The 20705-nt window shown below is 42.2% G+C and overlaps 1 protein-coding gene across 1 annotated transcript; it reads left to right on the top strand.

Moving 5' to 3' along the window:
- The first annotated feature begins 4413 nt into the window (after positions 1 to 4413).
- On the top strand, positions 4414 to 16448 carry ankrd34bb (ankyrin repeat domain 34Bb). The gene is made up of 4 exons (XM_034692420.1): positions 4414 to 4525; positions 13793 to 14074; positions 14186 to 15675; positions 16094 to 16448. Exons 2-3 carry the CDS (start codon positions 13872 to 13874, stop codon positions 15600 to 15602), a joined length of 1620 nt encoding a protein of 539 aa, XP_034548311.1. The 5' UTR covers positions 4414 to 4525; positions 13793 to 13871; the 3' UTR covers positions 15603 to 15675; positions 16094 to 16448.
- Positions 16449 to 20705: the final 4257 nt, after the last annotated feature.

The following is a 20705-nucleotide window of genomic DNA, read 5'->3' as shown; positions in this document are numbered from 1 at the left end:
GTTGGTGTTTGGTTGTGTAGATTGTGTTTGGTTGTCTAGTTTGGTTGTGTAGTTTGTGTTTGGTCGTGTAGATTGTGTTTGGTTGTGTAGTTTGGTTGTGTAGTTTGTGTTTGTTCGTGTAGTTGGTTGTGTAGTTTGTGTTTGGTTGTGTAGTTTGTGTTTGGTCGTGTAGTTTGGTTGTGTAGTTTGTGTTTGGTTGTGTAGTTTGTGTAGGTTGTGTAGGTTGTGTAGTTTTAGTTTGTGTTTGGTTGTGTAGTTTGTGTTTGGTTGTGTAGTTTGTCTTTGGTTGTGTAGTTTGTGTAGGTTGTGTAGGTTGTGTAGTTTTAGTTTGTGTTTGGTTGTGTAGTTTGTGTTTGGTTGTGTAGTTTGTGTTTGGTTGTGTAGTTTGTGTTTGTTGTGTAGTTTGTGTTTCGTTGTGTAGTTTGTGTTTGGTTGTGTAGTTTGTGTTTGGTTGTGTACTTTGTGTTTGGTTGTGTAGTTTGTGTTTGGTTGTGTAGATTGGTTGTGTAGTTGGTGTTTGGTTGTGTAGATTGTGTTTGGTTGTCTAGTTTGGTTGTGTAGTTTGTGTTTGGTCGTGTAGTTTGGTTGTGTAGTTCGTGTTTGGTTGTGTAGATTGTGTTTGGTTGTGTAGTTTGGTTGTGTAGTTTGTGTTTGTTCGTGTAGTTGGTTGTGTAGTTTGTGTTTGGTTGTGTAGTTTGTGTTTGGTCGTGTAGTTTGGTTGTGTAGTTTGTGTTTGGTTGTGTAGTTTGTGTAGGTTGTGTAGGTTGTGTAGTTTTAGTTTGTGTTTGGTTGTGTAGTTTGTGTTTGGTTGTGTAGTTTGTGTTTGGTTGTGTAGTTTGTGTAGGTTGTGTAGGTTGTGTAGTTTTAGTTTGTGTTTGGTTGTGTAGTTTGTGTTTGGTTGTGTAGTTTGTGTTTGGTTGTGTAGTTTGTGTTTGTTGTGTAGTTTGTGTTTCGTTGTGTAGTTTGTGTTTGATTGTGTAGTTGGTGTTTGGTTGTGTAGTTTGTGTTTGGTTGTGTAGTTTATGTTTGGTTGTGTAGTTTGTGTTTGATTGTGTAGTTGGTGTTTGGTTGTGTAGTTTGTGTTTGGTTGTATAGTTTGTGTTTGTTGTGTAGTTTGTGTTTTGTTGTGTAGTTTGTGTTTGTTGTGTAGTTTGTGTTTGGTCGTGTAGTTTGTGTTTGGTTGTGTAGTTTGTGCTTGGTTGTGTAGTTTGTGTTTGATTGTGTAGTTTGTGTTTGGTTGTGTAGTTTGTGTTTGGTTGTGTAGTTTGTGTTTGGTTGTGTAGTTTGTGTTTGGTTGTGTAGCTTGTGTTTGGTTGTGTAGTTTGTGTTTTGTTGTGTAGTTTGTGTTTAGTTGTGTAGTTTGTGTTTGGTTGTGTAGTTTGTGTTTAGTTGTGTAGTTTGTGTTTGGTTGTGTAGTTTGTGTTTGGTTGTGTAGTTTGTGGTTGGTTGTGTGGTTGTGTAGTTTGTGTTTGGTTGTGTAGTTTGTGTTTGGTTGTGTAGTTTGTGTTTGGTTGTGTGGTTGTGTAGTTTGTGTTTGGTTGTGTAGTTTGTGTTTGGTTGTGCCGTTTTTGTTTGGTTGTGTGGTTGTGTAGTTTGTGTTTGGTTGTGTAGTTTGTGTTTGGTTGTGCCGTTTTTGTTTGGTTATGTAGTTTGTGTAGTTTTAGTTTGTGTTTGGTTGTGTAGTTTGTGTTTGGTTGTTTAGTTTGTGTAGTTTTAGTTTGTGTTTGGTTGTGTAGTTTGTGTTTGGTTGTGTAGTTTGTGTTTGGTTGTGTAGTTTGTGTTTGTTTGGGTAGTTTGTGTTTACACACACAGTAGATTGTGTTTGGTTGTGTAGTTTTTTGTTTGTTGTGTAGTTTGTGTTTGTTGTGTAGTTTGTGTTTGGTTGTGTAGTTTTTTGTTTGTTGTGTAGTTTGTGTTTGTTGTGTAGTTTGTGTTTGGTTGTGTAGTTTGTGTTTACACACACAGTAGATTGTGTTTGGTTGTGTAGATTGTGTTTGGTTGTGTAGTTTGTGTTTACACACATAGTAGTTTGTGTTTGGTTGTGTAGTTTGTGTTTGTTGTGTAGTTTGTGTTTGGTTGTGTAGTTTGTGTTTGGTTGTGTGGTTGTGTAGTTTGTGTTTGGTTGTGTAGTTTGTGTTTGGTTGTGCCGTTTTTGTTTGGTTATGTAGTTTGTGTAGTTTTAGTTTGTGTTTGGTTGTGTAGTTTGTGTTTGGTTGTTTAGTTTGTGTAGTTTTAGTTTGTGTTTGGTTGTGTAGTTTGTGTTTGGTTGTGTAGTTTGTGTTTGGTTGTGTAGTTTGTGTTTGGTTGTGTAGTTTGTGTTTGTTTCGGTAGTTTGTGTTTACACACACAGTAGATTGTGTTTGGTTGTGTAGTTTTTTGTTTGTTGTGTAGTTTGTGTTTGTTGTGTAGTTTGTGTTTGGTTGTGTAGTTTGTGTTTGGTTGTGCCGTTTTTGTTTGGTTATGTAGTTTGTGTAGTTTTAGTTTGTGTTTGGTTGTGTAGTTTGTGTTTGGTTGTTTAGTTTGTGTAGTTTTAGTTTGTGTTTGGTTGTGTAGTTTGTGTTTGGTTGTGTAGTTTGTGTTTGGTTGTGTAGTTTGTGTTTGTTTCGGTAGTTTGTGTTTACACACACAGTAGTTTGTGTTTGGTTGTGTAGTTTGTGTTTGTTTCGGTAGTTTGTGTTTACACACACAGTAGATTGTGTTTGGTTTGTGTAGTTTTAGTTTGTGTTTGGTTGTGTAGTTTTTTGTTTGTTGTGTAGTTTGTGTTTGTTGTGTAGTTTGTGTTTGGTTGTGTAGTTTTTTGTTTGTTGTGTAGTTTGTGTTTGTTGTGTAGTTTGTGTTTGGTTGTGTAGTTTGTGTTTACACACACAGTAGATTGTGTTTGGTTGTGTAGTTTGTGTTTGGTTGTGTAGATTGTGTTTGGTTGTGTAGTTTGTGTTTACACACATAGTAGTTTGTGTTTGGTTGTGTAGTTTGTGTTTGTTGTGTAGTTTGTGTTTGGTTGTGTAGTTTGTGTTTGGTTGTGTAGTTTGTGTTTGTTGTGTAGTTTGTGTTTGGTTGTGTAGTTTGTGTTTGGTTGTGTAGTTTGTGTTTGGTTGTGTAGTTTGTGTTTGGTTGTGTAGATTGTGTTTGGTTGTGTAGTTTGTGTTTACACACATAGTAGTTTGTGTTTGGTTGTGTAGTTTGTGTTTGGTTGTGTAGTTTGTGTTTGGTTGTGTAGTTTGTGTTTACACACACAGTAGATTGTGTTTGTTGTGTAGTTTGTGTTTGTTGTGTAGATTGTGTTTGGTTGTGTAGTTTGTGTTTGGTTGTGTAGTTTGTGTTTGGTTGTGTAGTTTGTGTTTGGTTGTGTAGTTTGTGTTTGGTTGTGTAGTTTGTGTTTGTTGTGTAGTTTGTGTTTGTTGTGTAGTTTGTGTTTACACACACAGTAGATTGTGTTTGGTTGTGTAGTTTGTGTTTGTTGTGTAGTTTGTGTTTGGTTGTGTAGTTTGTTTGGTTGTGTAGTTTGTGTTTGGTTGTGTAGTTTGTGTTTGGTTGTGTAGTTTGTGTTTGTTGTGTAGTTTGTGTTTGTTGTGTAGTTTGTGTTTACACACACAGTAGATTGTGTTTGGTTGTGTAGTTTGTTTGGTTGTGTAGTTTGTGTTTGGTTGTGTAGTTTGTGTTTGTTGTGTAGTTTGTGTTTGTTGTGTAGTTTGTGTTTGTTGTGTAGTTTGTGTTTGTTGTGTACTATGTGTTTGTTGTGTAGTTTGTGTTTGTTGTGTAGTTTGTGTTTGGTTGTGTAGTTTGTGTTTACACACACAGTAGATTGTGTAGAGGTTAACTCTGGAGAGCAGCACTGTGATAAAGTCAAGGACCCCTTACTATGTATACAGAACCAAAGAGAGGAGGCAGTATGATGGGGAACATTCTGCAGCAGAACACCGGAGCACATTGTTGACTGTTCACACAGGTCTCATCTTTTATTCCCATGTTACAGGACAACAGGTTATCAAACATATTGAACCTGAAGCTGTGAATCTTGTAGTCACCCAAACCTTCAGGTCCCATCTGCTCTCCATCCCTGACTTCTGTATATGGTAATACATCCATGAAGTGACTGAAGCTCAGTGTTGTGCAATCTTCACCAAAATAAAGCCGTCTGTCGCCTTGAACTTTGTGGTGACGTCAGCCGCAGTATTGTCGCTCCACACATCCACAGTCTGAATACCTGAAGGTGAAAAGAAATGAGTCTTACCTGCGTAAATACTTCACCACAGACCTGAGGCTGCTGCGCTGAGGCTTCTGCACAAAGAGATGCGCTCTCATTGGCTGCACACTTCCTGCATCTCTGCAGCCATAGGCCGTCCTCTCACTCTGAGCTCACGTATATTAGTCTTCATCCCTCCTTCATCAGTCACTCCCTGATCAGATCTCTGCGCTGCTGACCGGCTGTTTCTCAGGCTGGACTCTGACTCTGACCTACCCTCAGTCAGGACCTGGACCTGAACCACCTTGACCTGCAGCTGCTTTGAGGATGAGACACACTTGGGTGAGTTTGTGCAACTTTAACTTCTCCTGTATAACTTTAGTGAAATGATGAGCGACAGTCAGTGGATTCTTTCAGTTTTACTTTAATGGTAAGGTTAGAATGAAAACATGGTCAGTATCAGAGACTCTGGAGTCAGATACAAGTCCTTTTCTTGTTTTTATCGGTTGTAAAATCTGAATTTTCAGACTTTTATTTAAGATTGCATCACATCACAAATCAAGAACTCCCTGACTCTGAACTTTAGTTTGTCATGCAGAGACAGATCGAGCAGGAGAGCAGTGATTCATTCTCTCTCACACCAATTCAAGGCCGTTTACACTGACGGTGACAAAGACAGGCTGCACAAAAGATGGAAAAACATTCATATTATGAACACTGTAACATAACTAAGCCCACATGTTGAGGTTTCATATCCTGGGGACATGCACACTGCAAACATCACTTTAGGAGCTGAGACTATTAAACATGAGAGATGCAAAAAGAAGGGGAACATCCTGGACTTGAAATGTGAAGTGTTTTGTGAGCACTACTGTTTCTTTGCTTTTCTGATGAATTGAAAATATTTGTATCAAAAAAAATTGAATAGAGTCACTTGTTGAGTCTGGGGTAAAAGACCGACCCCTTCATGCCTGTTCTCTTTATTTTTCCTTTTATTCAATTCTTCATTTTGTATTTTGGATACTTTTATATCACATAGCATTGAGACTAAAAATATTTATTTACAGTCCTCGGGTTTCCTTTTGGAGACGGGAGAAGGTTGAAGAATGTTTCATTTCATTTCATTTATTTATTGAGTTGGGACAATGCACATTAATCAACATTAATGCCTTGAGCATCAATGTAAATGCACTGGACATAGCACAGATACTAAATGTCATTGTAGTCCCAAGGCAGGTACCTACACAACACAGACACAGTGAGACTTTAAAACCTCACAGCTTCAAATCATCTGATACAGGCAGACAATATCAAGACTAACAAAACACAGGCAGACAATATCAAGACTAACAAAACACAGGCAGACAATATCAAGACTAACAAAACACAGGCAGACAATATCAAGACTAACAAAACACAGGCAGACAATATCAAGACTAACAAAACACAGGCAGACAATATCAAGACTAACAAAACACAGGCAGACAATATCAAGACTAACAAAACACAGGCAGACAAAACAAGACTAAAAAAACACAGGCAGAAAAAAACAAGACTAACAAAACACAGGCAGACAATATCAAGACTAACAAAACACAGGCAGACAATATCAAGACTAACAAAACACAGGCAGACAAATCAAGACTAACAAAACACAGACAGACAATATCAAGACTAACAAAACACAGGCAGACAATATCAAGACTAACAAAACACAGGCAGACAATATCAAGACTAACAAAACACAGGCAGACAATATCAAGACTAACAAAACACAGGCAGACAATATCAAAACAAACCAAACACAGGCAGACAAAAAAAGACTAACAAAACACAGGCAGACAATATCAAGACTAACAAAACACAGGCAGACAATATCAAGACTAACAAAACACAGGCAGACAATATCAAGACTAACAAAACACAGGCAGACAATATCAAGACTAACAAAACACAGGCAGACAATATCAAGACTAACAAAACACAGGCAGACAATATCAAGACTAACAAAACACGGGCAGACAATATCAAGACTAACAAAACACAGGCAGACAATATCAAGACTAACAAAACACAGGCAGACAATATCAAGACTAACAAAACACAGGCAGACAATATCAAGACTAACAAAACACAGACAGACAATATCAAGACTAATAAAACACAGGCAGACAATATCAAGACTAACAAAACACAGGCAGACAATATCAAGACTAACAAAACACAGGCAGACAATATCAAGACTAACAAAACACAGGCAGACAATATCAAGATTAACAAAACACAGGCAGACAATATCAAGACTAACAAAACACAGGCAGACAATATCAAGACTAACAAAACACAGGCAGACAATATCAAGACTAACAAAACACAGGCAGACAATATCAAGACTAACAAAACACAGGCAGACAATATCAAGACTAACAAAACACAGACAGACAATATCAAGACTAACAAAACACAGGCAGACAATATCAAGACTAACAAAACACAGGCAGACAATATCCAGACTAACAAAACACAGGCAGACAATATCCAGACTAACAAAACACAGGCAGACAATATCAAGACTAACAAAACACAGGCAGACAAATCAAGACTAGCAAAACACAGGCAGACAATATCAAGACTAACAAAACACAGGCAGACAATATCAAGACTAACAAAACACAGGCAGACAATATCAAGACTAACAAAAAGGAAAAGTTGTTGGTACGTCAGCTCCTCCTAATCTGTTTGTGTGTTATCCAGGTTTTCAGTATTTTGACGGTCTGAACGTTGTGAACAGATCTGTCCTTGCAGAGTTATTTTAGTCCTGCTCAGAGACGGCTTTATTCATGTGAACTGTGGTCGACCGGCTGCATATTTCAGAGCGCACTTAAAGTCAGTATCTTACAAAGATTTTGGTTATATTAATTTTAATATCTCAGTCTCTCTCAGTAACATGAAATGAAGGGACATCTCTGGCCTTTACAATAGGAGTGATTAAATGTTAAGGAGTGACATTTCCTCTGCTGCCTGCCTCATTTGTTATTCTGTCTGTGTTGGAGCTGGTTGAAGGCCAGGCCTGACCCCTCAGACAGGCTCTGATGGGGGGCTTGAATGTCACCCTGCAGAGAAGACTGCACACTGTGGTCCAAACCTGCTGCTCTTCACACATGCAGAACATCATACGCCTCCCAAATGAACCATGACGGCAATCGTTCAGACGACAAGATCAGCCCTCCAGAGATTTAAAGACAAGACAATTCATTATGATGTTGTGAGACGATAACGTTTCCTTTAGAACAATCAATCACATCATCGGCTGTTAGGATGAGCTGATCAATACAAATGAGCTGGAATATTTTGAAAGATATATTTACAGTTACAGCTCATGTGAGGAACTTTCAGTATATGTTGATTTCAGCGCCCCCCTGTGGTCAAAGTGCGACCTCTCCCCTGATTTTATCCCTTGAAATTAAAGCATTCTCTGATGGAGAACCTCCTGCTATCTTTAAAAACATTAAACATTAAAAGTGACTCTGTAGTGGAAATCAGGGCAATAAAAACAGACATGACTCTGTAGTGGAGATCACTGCATTAAAAACAGACATGACTCTGTAGTGGAGATTACTGCATTAAAAACAGACATGACTCTGTAGTGGAAGTCACTGCATTAAAAACAGACATGACTCTGTAGTGGAAGTCACTGCATTAAAAACAGACATGACTCTGTAGTGGAAGTCACTACATTAAAAACAGACATGACTCTGTAGTGGAAATCACTGCATTAAACACAGACATGACTCTGTAGTGGAAGTCACTGCATTAAAAACAGACATGACTCTGTAGTGGAAGTCACTGCATTAAAAACAGACATGACTGTAGTGGAGATCACTGCATTAAAAACAGACATTACTCTGTAGTGGAAGTCACTGCATTAAAAACAGACATGACTCTGTAGTGGAAGTCACTACATTAAAAACAGACATGACTCTGTAGTGGAAATCACTGCATTAAACACAGACATGACTCTGTAGTGGAAATCACTGCATTAAACACAGACATGACTCTGTAGTGGAAGTCACTGCATTAAAAACAGACATGACTCTGTAGTGGAAGTCACTGCATTAAAAACAGACATGACTGTAGTGGAGATCACTGCATTAAAAACAGACATGACTCTGTAGTGGAAGTCACTGCATTAAAAACAGACATGACTGTAGTGGAGATCACTGCATTAAAAACAGACATGACTCTGTAGTGGAAGTCACTGCATTATAAACAGACATGACTCTGTAGTGGAAGTCACTGCATTAAAAACAGACATGATTCTGTAGTGGAAGTAACTGCATTAAAAACAGACATGACTGTAGTGGAGATCACTGCATTAAAAACAGACATGACTCTGTAGTGGAGATCACTGCATTAAACACAGACATGACTCTGTAGTGGAAGTCACTGCATTAAAAACAGACATGACTCTGTAGTGGAAGTCACTGCATTAAAAACAGACATGATTCTGTAGTGGAAGTAACTGCATTAAAAACAGACATGACTCTGTAGTGGAAGTCACTGCATTAAAAACAGACATGACTCTGTAGTGGAAGTCACTGCATTAAAAACAGACATGACTCTGTAGTGGAAGTCACTGCATTAAAAACAGACATGACTCTGTAGTGGAAGTCACTGCATTAAAAACAGACATGACTCTGTAGTGGAAGTCACTGCATTAAAAACAGACATGACTCTGTAGTGGAAGTCACTGCATTAAAAACAGACATGACTCTGTAGTGGAAGTCACTGCATTAAAAACAGACATAACTCTGTAGTGGAAGTCACTGCATTAAACACAGACATGACTCTGTAGTGGAAGTCACTGCATTAAAAAAAGATATGACTCTGTAGTGGAAGTCACTGCATTAAAAACAGACATGACTCTGTAGTGGAAGTCACTGCATTAAACACAGACATGACTCTGTAGTGGAAGTCACTGCATTAAACACAGACATGACTCTGTAGTGGAAGTCACTGCATTAAAAACAGACATGACTCTGTAGTGGAAGTCACTGCATTAAACACAGACATGACTCTGTAGTGGAAATCACTGCATTAAAAACAGACATGACTCTGTAGTGGAAGTCACTGCATTAAAAACAGACATGACTCTGTAGTGGAAGTAACTGCATTAAAAACAGACATGACTCTGTAGTGGAAGTCACTGCATTAAACACAGACATGACTCTGTAGTGGAAGTCACTGCATTAAAAACAGACATGACTCTGTAGTGGAAGTCACTGCATTAAACAAAGACATGACTCTGTAGTGGAAGTCACTGCATTAAAAACAGACATGACTCTGTAGTGGAAGTCACTGCATTAAAAACAGACATGACTCTGTAGTGGAAGTCACTGCATTAAAGACAGACATGACTCTGTAGTGGAAGTAACTGCATTAAAAACAGACATGACTCTGTAGTGGAAGTCACTGCATTAAACACAGACATGACTCTGTAGTGGAAGTCACTGCATTAAAAACAGACATGACTCTGTAGTGGAAGTCACTGCATTAAACACAGACATGACTCTGTAGTGGAAATCACTGCATTAAAAACAGACATGACTCTGTAGTGGAAGTCACTGCATTAAAAACAGACATGACTCTGTAGTGGAAGTAACTGCATTAAAAACAGACATGACTCTGTAGTGGAAGTCACTGCATTAAACACAGACATGACTCTGTAGTGGAAGTCACTGCATTAAAAACAGACATTACTCTGTAGTGGAAGTCACTGCATTAAACAAAGACATGACTCTGTAGTGGAAGTCACTGCATTAAAAACAGACATGACTCTGTAGTGGAAGTCACTGCATTAAAAACAGACATGACTCTGTAGTGGAAGTCACTGCATTAAAAACAGACATGACTCTGTAGTGGAAGTCACTGCATTAAAAACAGACATGACTCTGTAGTGGAAGTCACTGCATTAAAAACAGACATGACTCTGTAGTGGAAGTCACTGCATTAAAAACAGACATGACTCTGTAGAGGAAGTCACTGCATTAAAAACAGACTACTCTGTAGTGGAAGTCACTGCATTAAAAATAGACATGACTCTGTAGAGGAAGTCACTGCATTAAAAACAGACATGACTCTGTAGTGGAAGTCACTGCATTAAAAACAGACATTACTCTGTAGTGGAAGTCACTGCATTAAAAACAGACATGACTCTGTAGTGGAAGTCACTGCATTAAAAACAGACATGACTCTGTAGTGGAAGTCACTGCATCAAACAAAGACAGGACTCTGTAGTGGAAGTCACTGCATTAAAAACAGACATGCAGTGATTTCCACTACAGAGTCCAATCTTTCTCCTCTCCATGTTTCTATTTATGGTCACTGTCCCTGCGACAGGCTGTCAGCTCTTTGTGTCTGTGTCTTCTATGATGTCAAACTACACAGGACGACACCTCTCTGTGTCATTAGGACATCATCAGTCATGATGGTGTGTTGTCTGCTCTCTGTGGAGAGTAAGAATAAGTCACTGGTCATTCTCTAAGGCTCTGAAAAGAGACACACTGCCACTCACTCACAATAGGCTGTAAGAGTTTACAAAGCCAATCCAGGAGAGCATGACGTACACACTCTGTTCTGACATCTAAAGACGGAGGCACAGAAGTTAACTGTGTGACACTCTTCTTTACATTGTCTCTAGATACAGCACCTGAGGAGAGTTTGGGGTCTTAAATTGCTGTTGCGGTAGTCAAACAGGTACATGTAAAGGTGACTTTGAAAGTGCCGCAGCTGTATGAAGGCATCATCTTCTCAGACGCCTGACAATGACTGTAAGGCAACACACAGAAAGAATCAATAGTAAGGGACAAAGAGGCTTAGGAGCTTCACACACTGAGCAGTGATGTAACATTCATTTAGAGGTGTCAGCTGAAGAACTGTGAGTGTACAGATGAAGAGAGGTCAGAGGTAGAATCATGCATCCATTACTGTTTTCTATAAAACACATTTATTAAACTGCTGACTGTTTTAAAGCTTCACATGTAATCTTAGATATTCCCTCTTCCTCTCAGGCATACATGATAACAATGCACTATTATCTAACAGACATAAACCACTGATTGAAGATGTGTGTGCTGCTGTCCCTTGCTAATCAAATGTTGTCGCCATGGTTGCTATCTAACAGTATTCTCATCTGACACCCTGTGTGGAGTCAAGAGTGGGCTGGAGTCCAGTATGCAGCAAAGGAAGGCAAACCTAAGTTGGTGTTAAGTAATGAGGTTTTTGTAGAGAGCAATTACTGCAGTTCCTCCAGTGTCCACTAGAGCGTGTCTTCTGCAGTTCCTCTAGTGTCCACTAGAGTGTGTCTCCTGAATTTCCTCCAGTGTCCACTAGAGCGTGTCTCCTGCATTTCCTCCAGTGTCCACTAGAGTGTGTCTCCTGCAGTTCCTCCAGTGTCCACTTGAGTGTGTCTCCTGCATTTCCTCCAGTGTCCACTAGAGTGTGTTTCCTGCAGTTCCTCCAGTGTCCACTAGAGTGTGTCTCCTGCAGTTCCTCCAGTGTCCACTAGAGTGTGTCTCCTGCATTTCCTCCAGTGTCCACTAGAGTGTGTCTCCTGCAGTTCCTCCAGTGTCCACTTGAGTGTGTCTCCTGCATTTCCTCCAGTGTCCACTAGAGTGTGTCTCCTGCAGTGTGTCAGTCCCCATAGAGCCCCATGTTAAAATGTTACAGCAGAAATAAACACGTTTACTGCCTGGTACAGAAACAGCTTGGGTCTCTATAGCTCATTTCTCTGTATTGGGGTGAAATTTACATCTCAACCCTTTTAATCAGAGGTTTAAAGTTTTGGGGCGGATTCATTTTGAGTGACAGGGTGATACTGTCTGAACTTAACCTAATAGGTGCATTTCGACCAAGAGTTCCGGGGTCTTTTAGCCCCAGAACTACTTTCCCCTGAACTAAAAGGTTCCTGTGCCCCCATTGTTGTCTGCGTTTCGACCGTGGGCTGAAGTCCTGGGTAGAAAGTGCAAATCAGGCCAGTGACATATGGAGAAAAAAAAGTAAATGCACTACACCACCAGACCAGTAGAGGGCAGTAAAACAAAGAGGAATGCCATTCATCACAGATAACACCATAGAAGCAGACAGACAGGCAGGTATCATTATGAGCAACACAACAGTTAGCCTGTTAGCATGAAGAGACTCAGCTGGTCTGTTTTAGATGGTGCTATATTTCATCACAGATGGATTCACTGAATCAACACGTGAGAGGAGATAAGCGCGAGTAGCAAAGACGTTTCAACACGGCTTTAAAATCCTTTTGAACTCAAAAAGCCGTGATCGCAGAGATTGACCAGTGTTTTGGTTTAAACAGCGACCCTGTTAACTGGAGACTTTCAGCCGGATGCATCCCTCATAAACGTCTTTAGACGATCATTAAATATCTGATGAGGATATTTTGAAATCTTAATAAAAACTAAACTAGTTTGCATTCCCAGGAACTCCCTCTGTGTTTCAACAGCTGTGTAAACTCCACAAACACTGACACGTTCAGCTGAAGGTCTCCAGTTTACAGGGTCACTTTTAAAACCGTAACACCGGGAGAGACGCATTCACGGTGGGCTGAGAGAAGACTACTGTTACAAGCTGCTAAATCAAGAGAATCACAGCTTCTTCTTTTGAAAAGTACACACACATATTAAAAAGATAGAACAAATCAAAACTAATGAAAGAAAGAGAAATCAAGAGAATCACAGATGTGTGCGATGTTATTGTGGACGGAGGGAGGAATAAAAACACTGAGGTTAATCTACCAATCAGACACGTTCAGCATTGCAGGCCCTGCCCCCTGAAAGTCCCGGGACCTTTGAAAAGTTCTATCCCCCTAGCAGGGGCTTTTCAGGGGGGGAGATTATCTACCTCTGAACTAAATTTAGACCCTGGGTCCTCTGGTCCAAACACACATAGTTCAGGGGTAAAGTCCCTGCTGTCGAAAAATGCCTGTGGAGTGGTTTAGACTCATGGCTGAAAAGGTTGCATTTGAAAGCATGATTGCCAGACTAAATAATGCACAAAGCAAAATGAGCCAAATATGGAAAGCTTTTCTGACTTGGATGGGGGCTGAAACATCCAAGAGAGGATGCAATGTCCTAAGGGGGCGGGGCTTATCTAGCCAAGGTCTGTATATACTGTCAGTGAATGTGTGTACAGGTGTGTAGATGAATTTACAAATATATAAATTAAATTTGGGGTGGGGTGGGGTGGGGGGGTTATTTCTTATTTTGATGTTTCCAGAAAGGGTCTTTCGACCAAAACTTGGCTGTGTTGTCTATTGACAGTATATGCCCTTCATTATGGATGTACCATTTATGTTGTTGGTGTTTTTATGTGATGAATTCAATAACAACTTAAATAACAAATAGAAAGAGTTCAGTGTTAGGGAATCTCTCCAGTGACTAATCATCTGAACTTCTGAGAATGAGAAAACAAAGATTTGGCACCGGATTAGAGATCAAGCTGCAGTTCTGATGTGTTTTGATAAACCACAGATTAAATCAGTCCACCTGATGAACCACACCTGAGAACTTAGTGTTCCTCTTCCTCTTTTTGCAGAAACTGGACTGTGTGCATCTTTGAACAGCTAAGTGACGACCCCTCATCAGGTGGATTTAAAGAAGCCGAGACTTTTACGATGGATGAGTCGACTGAGGTTCGAACGGACGGCAATTCTCTGCTGAGGGCTGTTTATTTATGTCGTCTGCGTCTGACCCGCCTCCTCTTGGAGGGAGGGGCCTACATAAACGAGAGCAATGAACAAGGCGAGACTCCTCTTATGGTGGCCTGCAAGACACGGCATACAGATTCACAGAGTGTCCCTAAACTCAAGATGGTCCGGTACGTTCTTTTAGGATACAGGTTCTTGAAAACATGTTCCTTCATTGAGTATTACTTTCTTTCACTTCAGGAGTTTCTTGATGTTGTAAATGTGATCTTTACTCCCGATAGGTATCTTCTAGAAAACGGAGCAGATCCAAACATCCAAGACAAGACCGGGAAAACAGCTCTGATGCACGCCTGCCTCGAACAAGCCGGAGCAGAAACTCTGTCTCTCCTGTTGAGCAGTGGAGCTGATCCAACACTGGAGGATCGCACAGGTTTATCAGCATTGGTGTACGCTGTCAATTCAGGAAACAGCGACATCCTGAGGGTCCTCCTGGATGCCTGTAAAGCCAAGGGGAAGGAGGTGATCATCATTACCACAAACAAGCTGCCGTCCGGCCACCAGATGACGAAGCAGTACCTCAATGTCCCTCCACCTCCTGACCTTGAGGAGCGGATGCACTACACTCCAACATCCTGCATGTGGCCGTATGAGTTCCAGCTACGAACTCCTCCACAGGGCTCCTCAGCAAGCGCTTCCCCCCAACCTGGCAGCCCCCTTCTTGGTCTCAGGGATCCCCAATGTTTCCACTCAGGGCCTGGCTTTATCACATCTCGCCCAAATTCTCCAATCCAACATCCTAGTCCTTTACGTATTCCTGGGGTGGACAAACGACTGAACCTCCAGAGGCTGCAGTCCGAGCCGTGGTCCAAAAGTCCTTCCCTGTTACTCCAGCAGAGCCAGGCCTCTTCTCTAACAGAGGAGCCATCAGAAATAACTCTTGAGGAAGAGTGGTCCTTCAGAGTCAACGACCTTGCCTTCCATGGAAGACCACCAGCTGTTTCACGCCACCACAGCATTGATGTCAAAGACTCATCAGGGCTTCTGAGAGCATTAGAAATGTCTGGGAATGAGACAAGAGGAGTAGGAGGAAGAAGGGTCTTTGGTAGGAAGATGTCTTATGACAGTGCTGCATGTTCACTGCACTCTGCCTCCCACCCAAACCTGCTCCAAGACACTCTGCAGAACGTGGTCCGTCGGAGGAACATTGGCATCAACCACTACAGTTCAGACTCTCAGTTAGCACAGTTTGGCAGCCAAGATAACAGCTCCAAGAACGTGGGTGGAGCTAGAGCAGAACCAGAGAGAAACAAGCTAGCAGGCAGCGGATCCTCTACTCTGTCAGGATCCAGGGAGTCCTTGGAGAGCTTTGTCCCGAGACGAGGAGCAACAGGACTGGAGCGAAGAGGTTCAGGAGCACTTCTCCTGGATCACATCGCCCACACTCGCCCAGGATATCTCCCTCCTCTGAATCCCCACGCTCCTATACCAGATATCGGGGTCAGCTCGAGTGCGTCCTACCCGTTGAGTGGAAGTAGCAAGACACTGAACGGTGCTCTTACAGGGTCCAAGCCTTTTCTACCCTGTGCACCTGCTTTCCCAAGGGATCCTAAATCCAAGAAAATGCTGTGGAGGCGCCACTCCATGCAGAGTGAGCAGATCACACAACTAGCCAACTTCAAGGAAACGTTTGGCCACTAGAGGAAATCACTGCATGCATCAGGGGGAACACTTTGCTCCATTACTAGTTTCATTTATTGCTGTACTGACTCATGTGGCGGAAATCTGGAAATGATAGACTCAAACAACAACGGTTTGTCTTTGTGAGCTTTATTCCGGCCTTCAGTAAGCTTTGCAAAGCGGTCAGATGGCAGAGTGATCTAACAAGCGAGACAAGGTCTGCTCAACTGACCCAGAGTGAAGATACAACACGTTACTTATCCTCTTCAGAGAATAGTATTAACACATCATTAAGCATCTTCAAAGAACTGTAAGACAAACAAGAGAGTTTCTTATCACCTCTTGCTTCCTGGTCACCTTCCTGACTTCTCACCTTATGGTCTGCTCCTCAGCCATGGGAACAGATAACAATATGCAAATCACAGGAGGTTTGGTATGTGTGAATGTTTCTAGCTTCTGATCAAAGCAAGAACAACATACTATCATGTCTGTATTTTTCCCACCACACTCATAGTCCATGGCTGGTGCCAGCTCATGCGCACTTTTAAGACTCAACACAGCGGATGCCCTGTTCATGACAGACTTCAAGTCACAAGGACAATCAGGGGTGTGATGTCATTAAACATTCAAAAAGAATAAACATGAAGATTACAACACGTCACTTCAGTATCTTTGTTCAAACTATTTGAGAAACACTGAGAAACCTTCGGTACAGTGATGAATGAACAAGTTCTTTACTGACTGACCTGGATGACAGGTAGTTCCCCCCAAACAGGAATAAGAAGGTTAACCCTGTTGTACCTGATGGTTTCTGATGGTTTCTGATTGTGGATGGGGCCCTTAATGGGCATGAAATAAAATGTGTTTTCTGCTATGCTTTTCTTTTGTTTTCTTTTAACTGCAATAAGATAACTAAAATTGTCTGAATAAATAAACAAACATTCATCCTCATCATCATCATCATCATCATCATCATCATCATCATCATCATCAATCTTTATTTGTATAGCGCCAAATCCCAACAAACGTTATCTCAAGACTCTTTTACAAACAGAGCAGGTCTAGACCACTCTATGTCAAATTATGAACAGAGACCCAACACCAAGAATTCAGAATTCCTATCAGGAAAAAAGGGGAGTCTCTCTCAGAGTCTTTTAATGAAAGAGAAAAGGGGGAAAGAAAGAAAGAAGCAAGCTGAGGGAAAACAGCTTTTAACAGCTTTCTTTCAAAAGAAAGGTGGGCACAACTACATAGTTTAAGAATACTTTAGCTTATACTAGCAGATTCAGCCAACAGGAGTCTACCCTGGAGTATATTTGATTCACTGAATCAACACGTGAGAGGAGATAAGCGCGAGAAGCAAAGACGTTTCAACACGGCTTTAAAATCCTTTTGAACTCAAAAAGCCGTGATCGCAGAGATCGACCTGTGTTTTGGTTTAAACAGCGACCCTGTTAACTGGAGACTTTCAGCCGGATGCATCCCTCATAAACGTCTTAGACCATCATTAAATATCTGATGAGGATATTTTGAAATCTTAATAAAAACTAAACTAGTTTGCATTCCCAGGAACTCCCTCTGTGTTTCAACAGCTGTGTAAACTCCACAAACACTGACACGTTCAGCTGAAGGTCTCCAGTTTACAGGGTCACTTTTAAAACCAGAACACTGGGAGAGACGCATTTGTGGTGTGGACAGCAGGCGGAATAATAAAAACACTGCGGTTAATCTACCAATCAGACACATTCAGCATTGCAGGCCCTGCCCCCCGAAAGTCCCGGGACCTTTGAAAACTACTACCCCCCTTGCAGGTGCTTTTTAGTGGGGAGATTATCTACCCCTGAACTAAATTTAGACCCTGAGTCCAACGGTCGAAACGCACGTAGTTCTGGGTTGAAGTTCCCCCGGTCGAAAAACGACATAGGCCTGAAGAGCTCATCTCTCAATCAGCACACACTGTGAATGTTTTCATAACTCATCAGTTTAGAAGATATTAAGACTACAAGTTTTTCATTATGAGAGGCACAGCTGACTTGATTGACAGCCGGGAACACTGTAGCTGTTAGCGAGGAGGCTAAAGGCCCGCCTCTTTACCTCACACTAGCTCGACAGAAGTTATGTGGAGTTCATTTCCAATATGGCACCTGCTGACAACCGGCTTCAAAACAGCGCTTCAGGAACAGACGGGTGACGTCACAGATACTACTTCCATAAAAATGATGAATAAAAGACAGAAGAGATTACAGCTCCCCAAGACTGATTCTAATGGAGCTCCCCCTGCCTGATGGAGCTCTGGAGCCTGCCTCATCCATGTTAAGGGTCAAACTCCAGAATCAGAGTATAAACAGACTTTTCTCTGTCTTTGTCGTTGGATCTGTAACGTTGGTGAGAAGAAGCTGCTCTGACGTTGGAAAGGCGACGGTGGAACATTCGTGGGATCTCATTCTAAAAAATGTGTCGTCAAAATGCTTTAGAAGAGTTCAGAGATGAACCTTCACGCTCAAGGTGAGAGGCTGTTTGGTTCAGATGAATAAAGTGACGACTAATACCTCCATCATGTGTTTCATAACAGCATCAAACCTTACGCAGGTTTGTTGGTTTCATAACTCGTGTCCTTTATCTCTGTGTCCTTTACCCTGAAAGGTGCAGAATGACGCTCACATCGTCTGCAGCGCCCCTCTGTCATCACACTGCAGCGAGTTGATCTAATCTGATTGGATGAAGTTGTGTAAACTGTTTTTTTTTTTGTCTCATCAGAACAACAATCAGTCTAATAGATACAAAAACTATGCAAAGGCATTTATAACCTCCCTGGGTTTAAACACACAGAGCCCTGGATTAAAGTCACTATGAGCTCCACACTGAGGGAAACAGCCTCCTCTCTTCTCTCTGAAGAAGTAAATCTGCATCCTTGAACATGTGAAACATTCTCAGACTCTTTTCATCACATTCAGAGTTGCCAGTAGCAACACCTCAGTGATACACTCAACCTTCAGTGTGTTCATTAAGCTGTATTGTGTTACACGGTCTCTTTTACCCAGTACATGAGGGAGTTTTATAAAGTTATATTTTCAGCCTTTTATTCTGAGAGGATGGGATGATGGATAGAGCAGAGAGTGGGAGAGAGAGCAGGGAGAGGCCTCAGTTCAGGGGCGCCTAACCACTACATCAAACCAGTACCCCAATAAATGAGGGACTAAAATGTGTGTGTGTCAGAGGGGGTGATAACAGGCGGTGAAGACTTTGGTTAATACCCAGATCTGAGAAAACTTCACTCAGTGTCTCACTATGGGAAGTGACCAATCACGGAGATCTACTACCACCACGTCTGTCGTGGGACAGACCAATCATCTACTGTACAGGCCAGACCGTCCCCCCTTTATAACCGGCCCCTGGCACCCACTTGCTCATTCTGGCTTTCTTCCCCATGGGTGCCAGGGTCCAGTTACAAAAGAGGGACGGGCTGGCTGAAAGATGGAGAGGTGTCCAGCTGAAGACCTCCAAGAAAGTAGAGCTCCCGTGAGTGGCCACGCTAGAGGGTGCTGCCCATCACGAGATACGGAGCAAAGTTCCCTGACTCAGTATTTAAATAAACAACAAACAGAAGTAAACAGACTAAGACCTGATACAGGTCCTGGGAAACTGCCACTTTACAACTTCACCATCCTTTAAGACTTCTCGTGTTGATCCAGGATATGACCGGGGAGACAAGATGCTTTGGTTTCAGCAGACCTCAGTGTTAAGCCTGCTGAAAACGGACTGCTGTGCTGCTAAAGAATCCTCCTCCTGAGACCCCCTAGAGGTCAGATCCTAGAGTCTTCCTGCTGGACTCTTTAAAAATCAGTTAGTATGAGGAGTAAATGCACCTGCTTTCATTCAGATTCAGAATCAGAATCAGCTTTATTCGCCTGAAGTCCACTGTCATCTCTACCATCTTGAGCGGGTTCAGCTCCAGATGGTTCTGACTACACCAGAGAGCCAGCTGTTCCACCTCCTGTCTGTAAGCAGACTCGTCTCCGTCCTGGATGAGACCGATGACGGTGGTGTCGTCTGCGAAACTTCAGGAGCTTCACCGAGGGGTCTCCTGAGGTGCAGTCATTGGTGTAGAGGGAGAAGAGCAGTGGGGAGAGAACACATCCCTGTGGGGCGCCAGTGCTGATGGTCCGGGTGCTGGATTTGATGCTCCCCAGCCTCACCTGCTGTCTCCTGTCCGTCAGGAAGTTGGTGATCCACTGACAGATGGAGGCCGGCACTGTGAGCTGGGTGAGTTTCTGGTGCAGGATGTCTGGTATGATGGTGTTGAACGCTGAGCTGAAGTCCACAAACAGGATCCTAGCGTAGGTCCTGGGGGAGTCCAGGTGATGCAGGATGTAGTTCAGACCCATGTTGACTGCATCCTCCACCGACCTGTTTGCCCGGTAGGCAAACTGCAGGGGGTCCAGCAGGGGGCCTGTGATGTCCTTCAGGTGGCTCAACACTAGTCTCTCGAAGGACTTCATGACCACAGACGTCAGGGCGACGGGCCTGTAGTCATTGAGTCCTGTGATGGTGGGTTTCTTTGGGACTGGGATGATGGTGGAGCTTTTGAAGCATGAGGGCACTTCACACAGCTCCAGTGATGTGTTGAAGATCTTTGTGAAGATGGGGGCCAGCTGCTCAGCACAGACTCTCAGGCAGGAGGGGGACACGCCGTCTGGTCCTGGAGCCTTCTTGGTCTTTTGTCGCTGGAAGAGCTGGATTACCTCATCTTCACAGATCGTCAGCGCAGGTGGGGGGTCAGAGGGGGGTGGGGAGGGGGTTGTGGGGGGGCCAGGTAAATCAGAGTGTTCAGGTGTGGGGTGTGAAAACCTGAAGTAGAAGCTGTTCAGGTCGTCAGCTAGCCTTTTGTTACCTTCAGGGTGGGGGGAGGGTCTCCTGTAGCTTGTAACTTCATGCAGGCCTCTCCAAACTTCTGAGGGGTCATTGGCAGAGAAGCTTTCTCATTATAGCATGGGAACACATTTAAAGCATCTTTACTTAATGCTACTTCATACTTTGGAAACTCCTCTTTATGTCACACAAATAACTTGATATAATCTCAGCTCTGTAGAAACGTTCACAGCTTCAGTGTGTGATCAAAAGATG

The sequence above is a fragment of the Notolabrus celidotus genome, chromosome 9 (genome assembly GCF_009762535.1).
Source record: "Notolabrus celidotus isolate fNotCel1 chromosome 9, fNotCel1.pri, whole genome shotgun sequence".
NCBI classification, from domain to species: Eukaryota; Metazoa; Chordata; class Actinopteri; order Labriformes; family Labridae; genus Notolabrus; species Notolabrus celidotus.
The sequence above is the reverse complement of the archived record's forward strand: the minus strand, read 5'-3'. Positions and strand labels throughout refer to the sequence as shown.

Excerpts from the sequence above, each read along its gene's own strand:
- ankrd34bb (XM_034692420.1), top strand. The coding sequence starts at position 13,872 with ATGGATGAGTCGACTGAGGTTCGAACGGACGGCAATTCTCTGCTGAGG. Across the intron at positions 14,075-14,185 it reads CCTAAACTCAAGATGGTCCG|GTATCTTCTAGAAAACGGAG; the intron begins GTACGTTCTTTT and ends TACTCCCGATAG.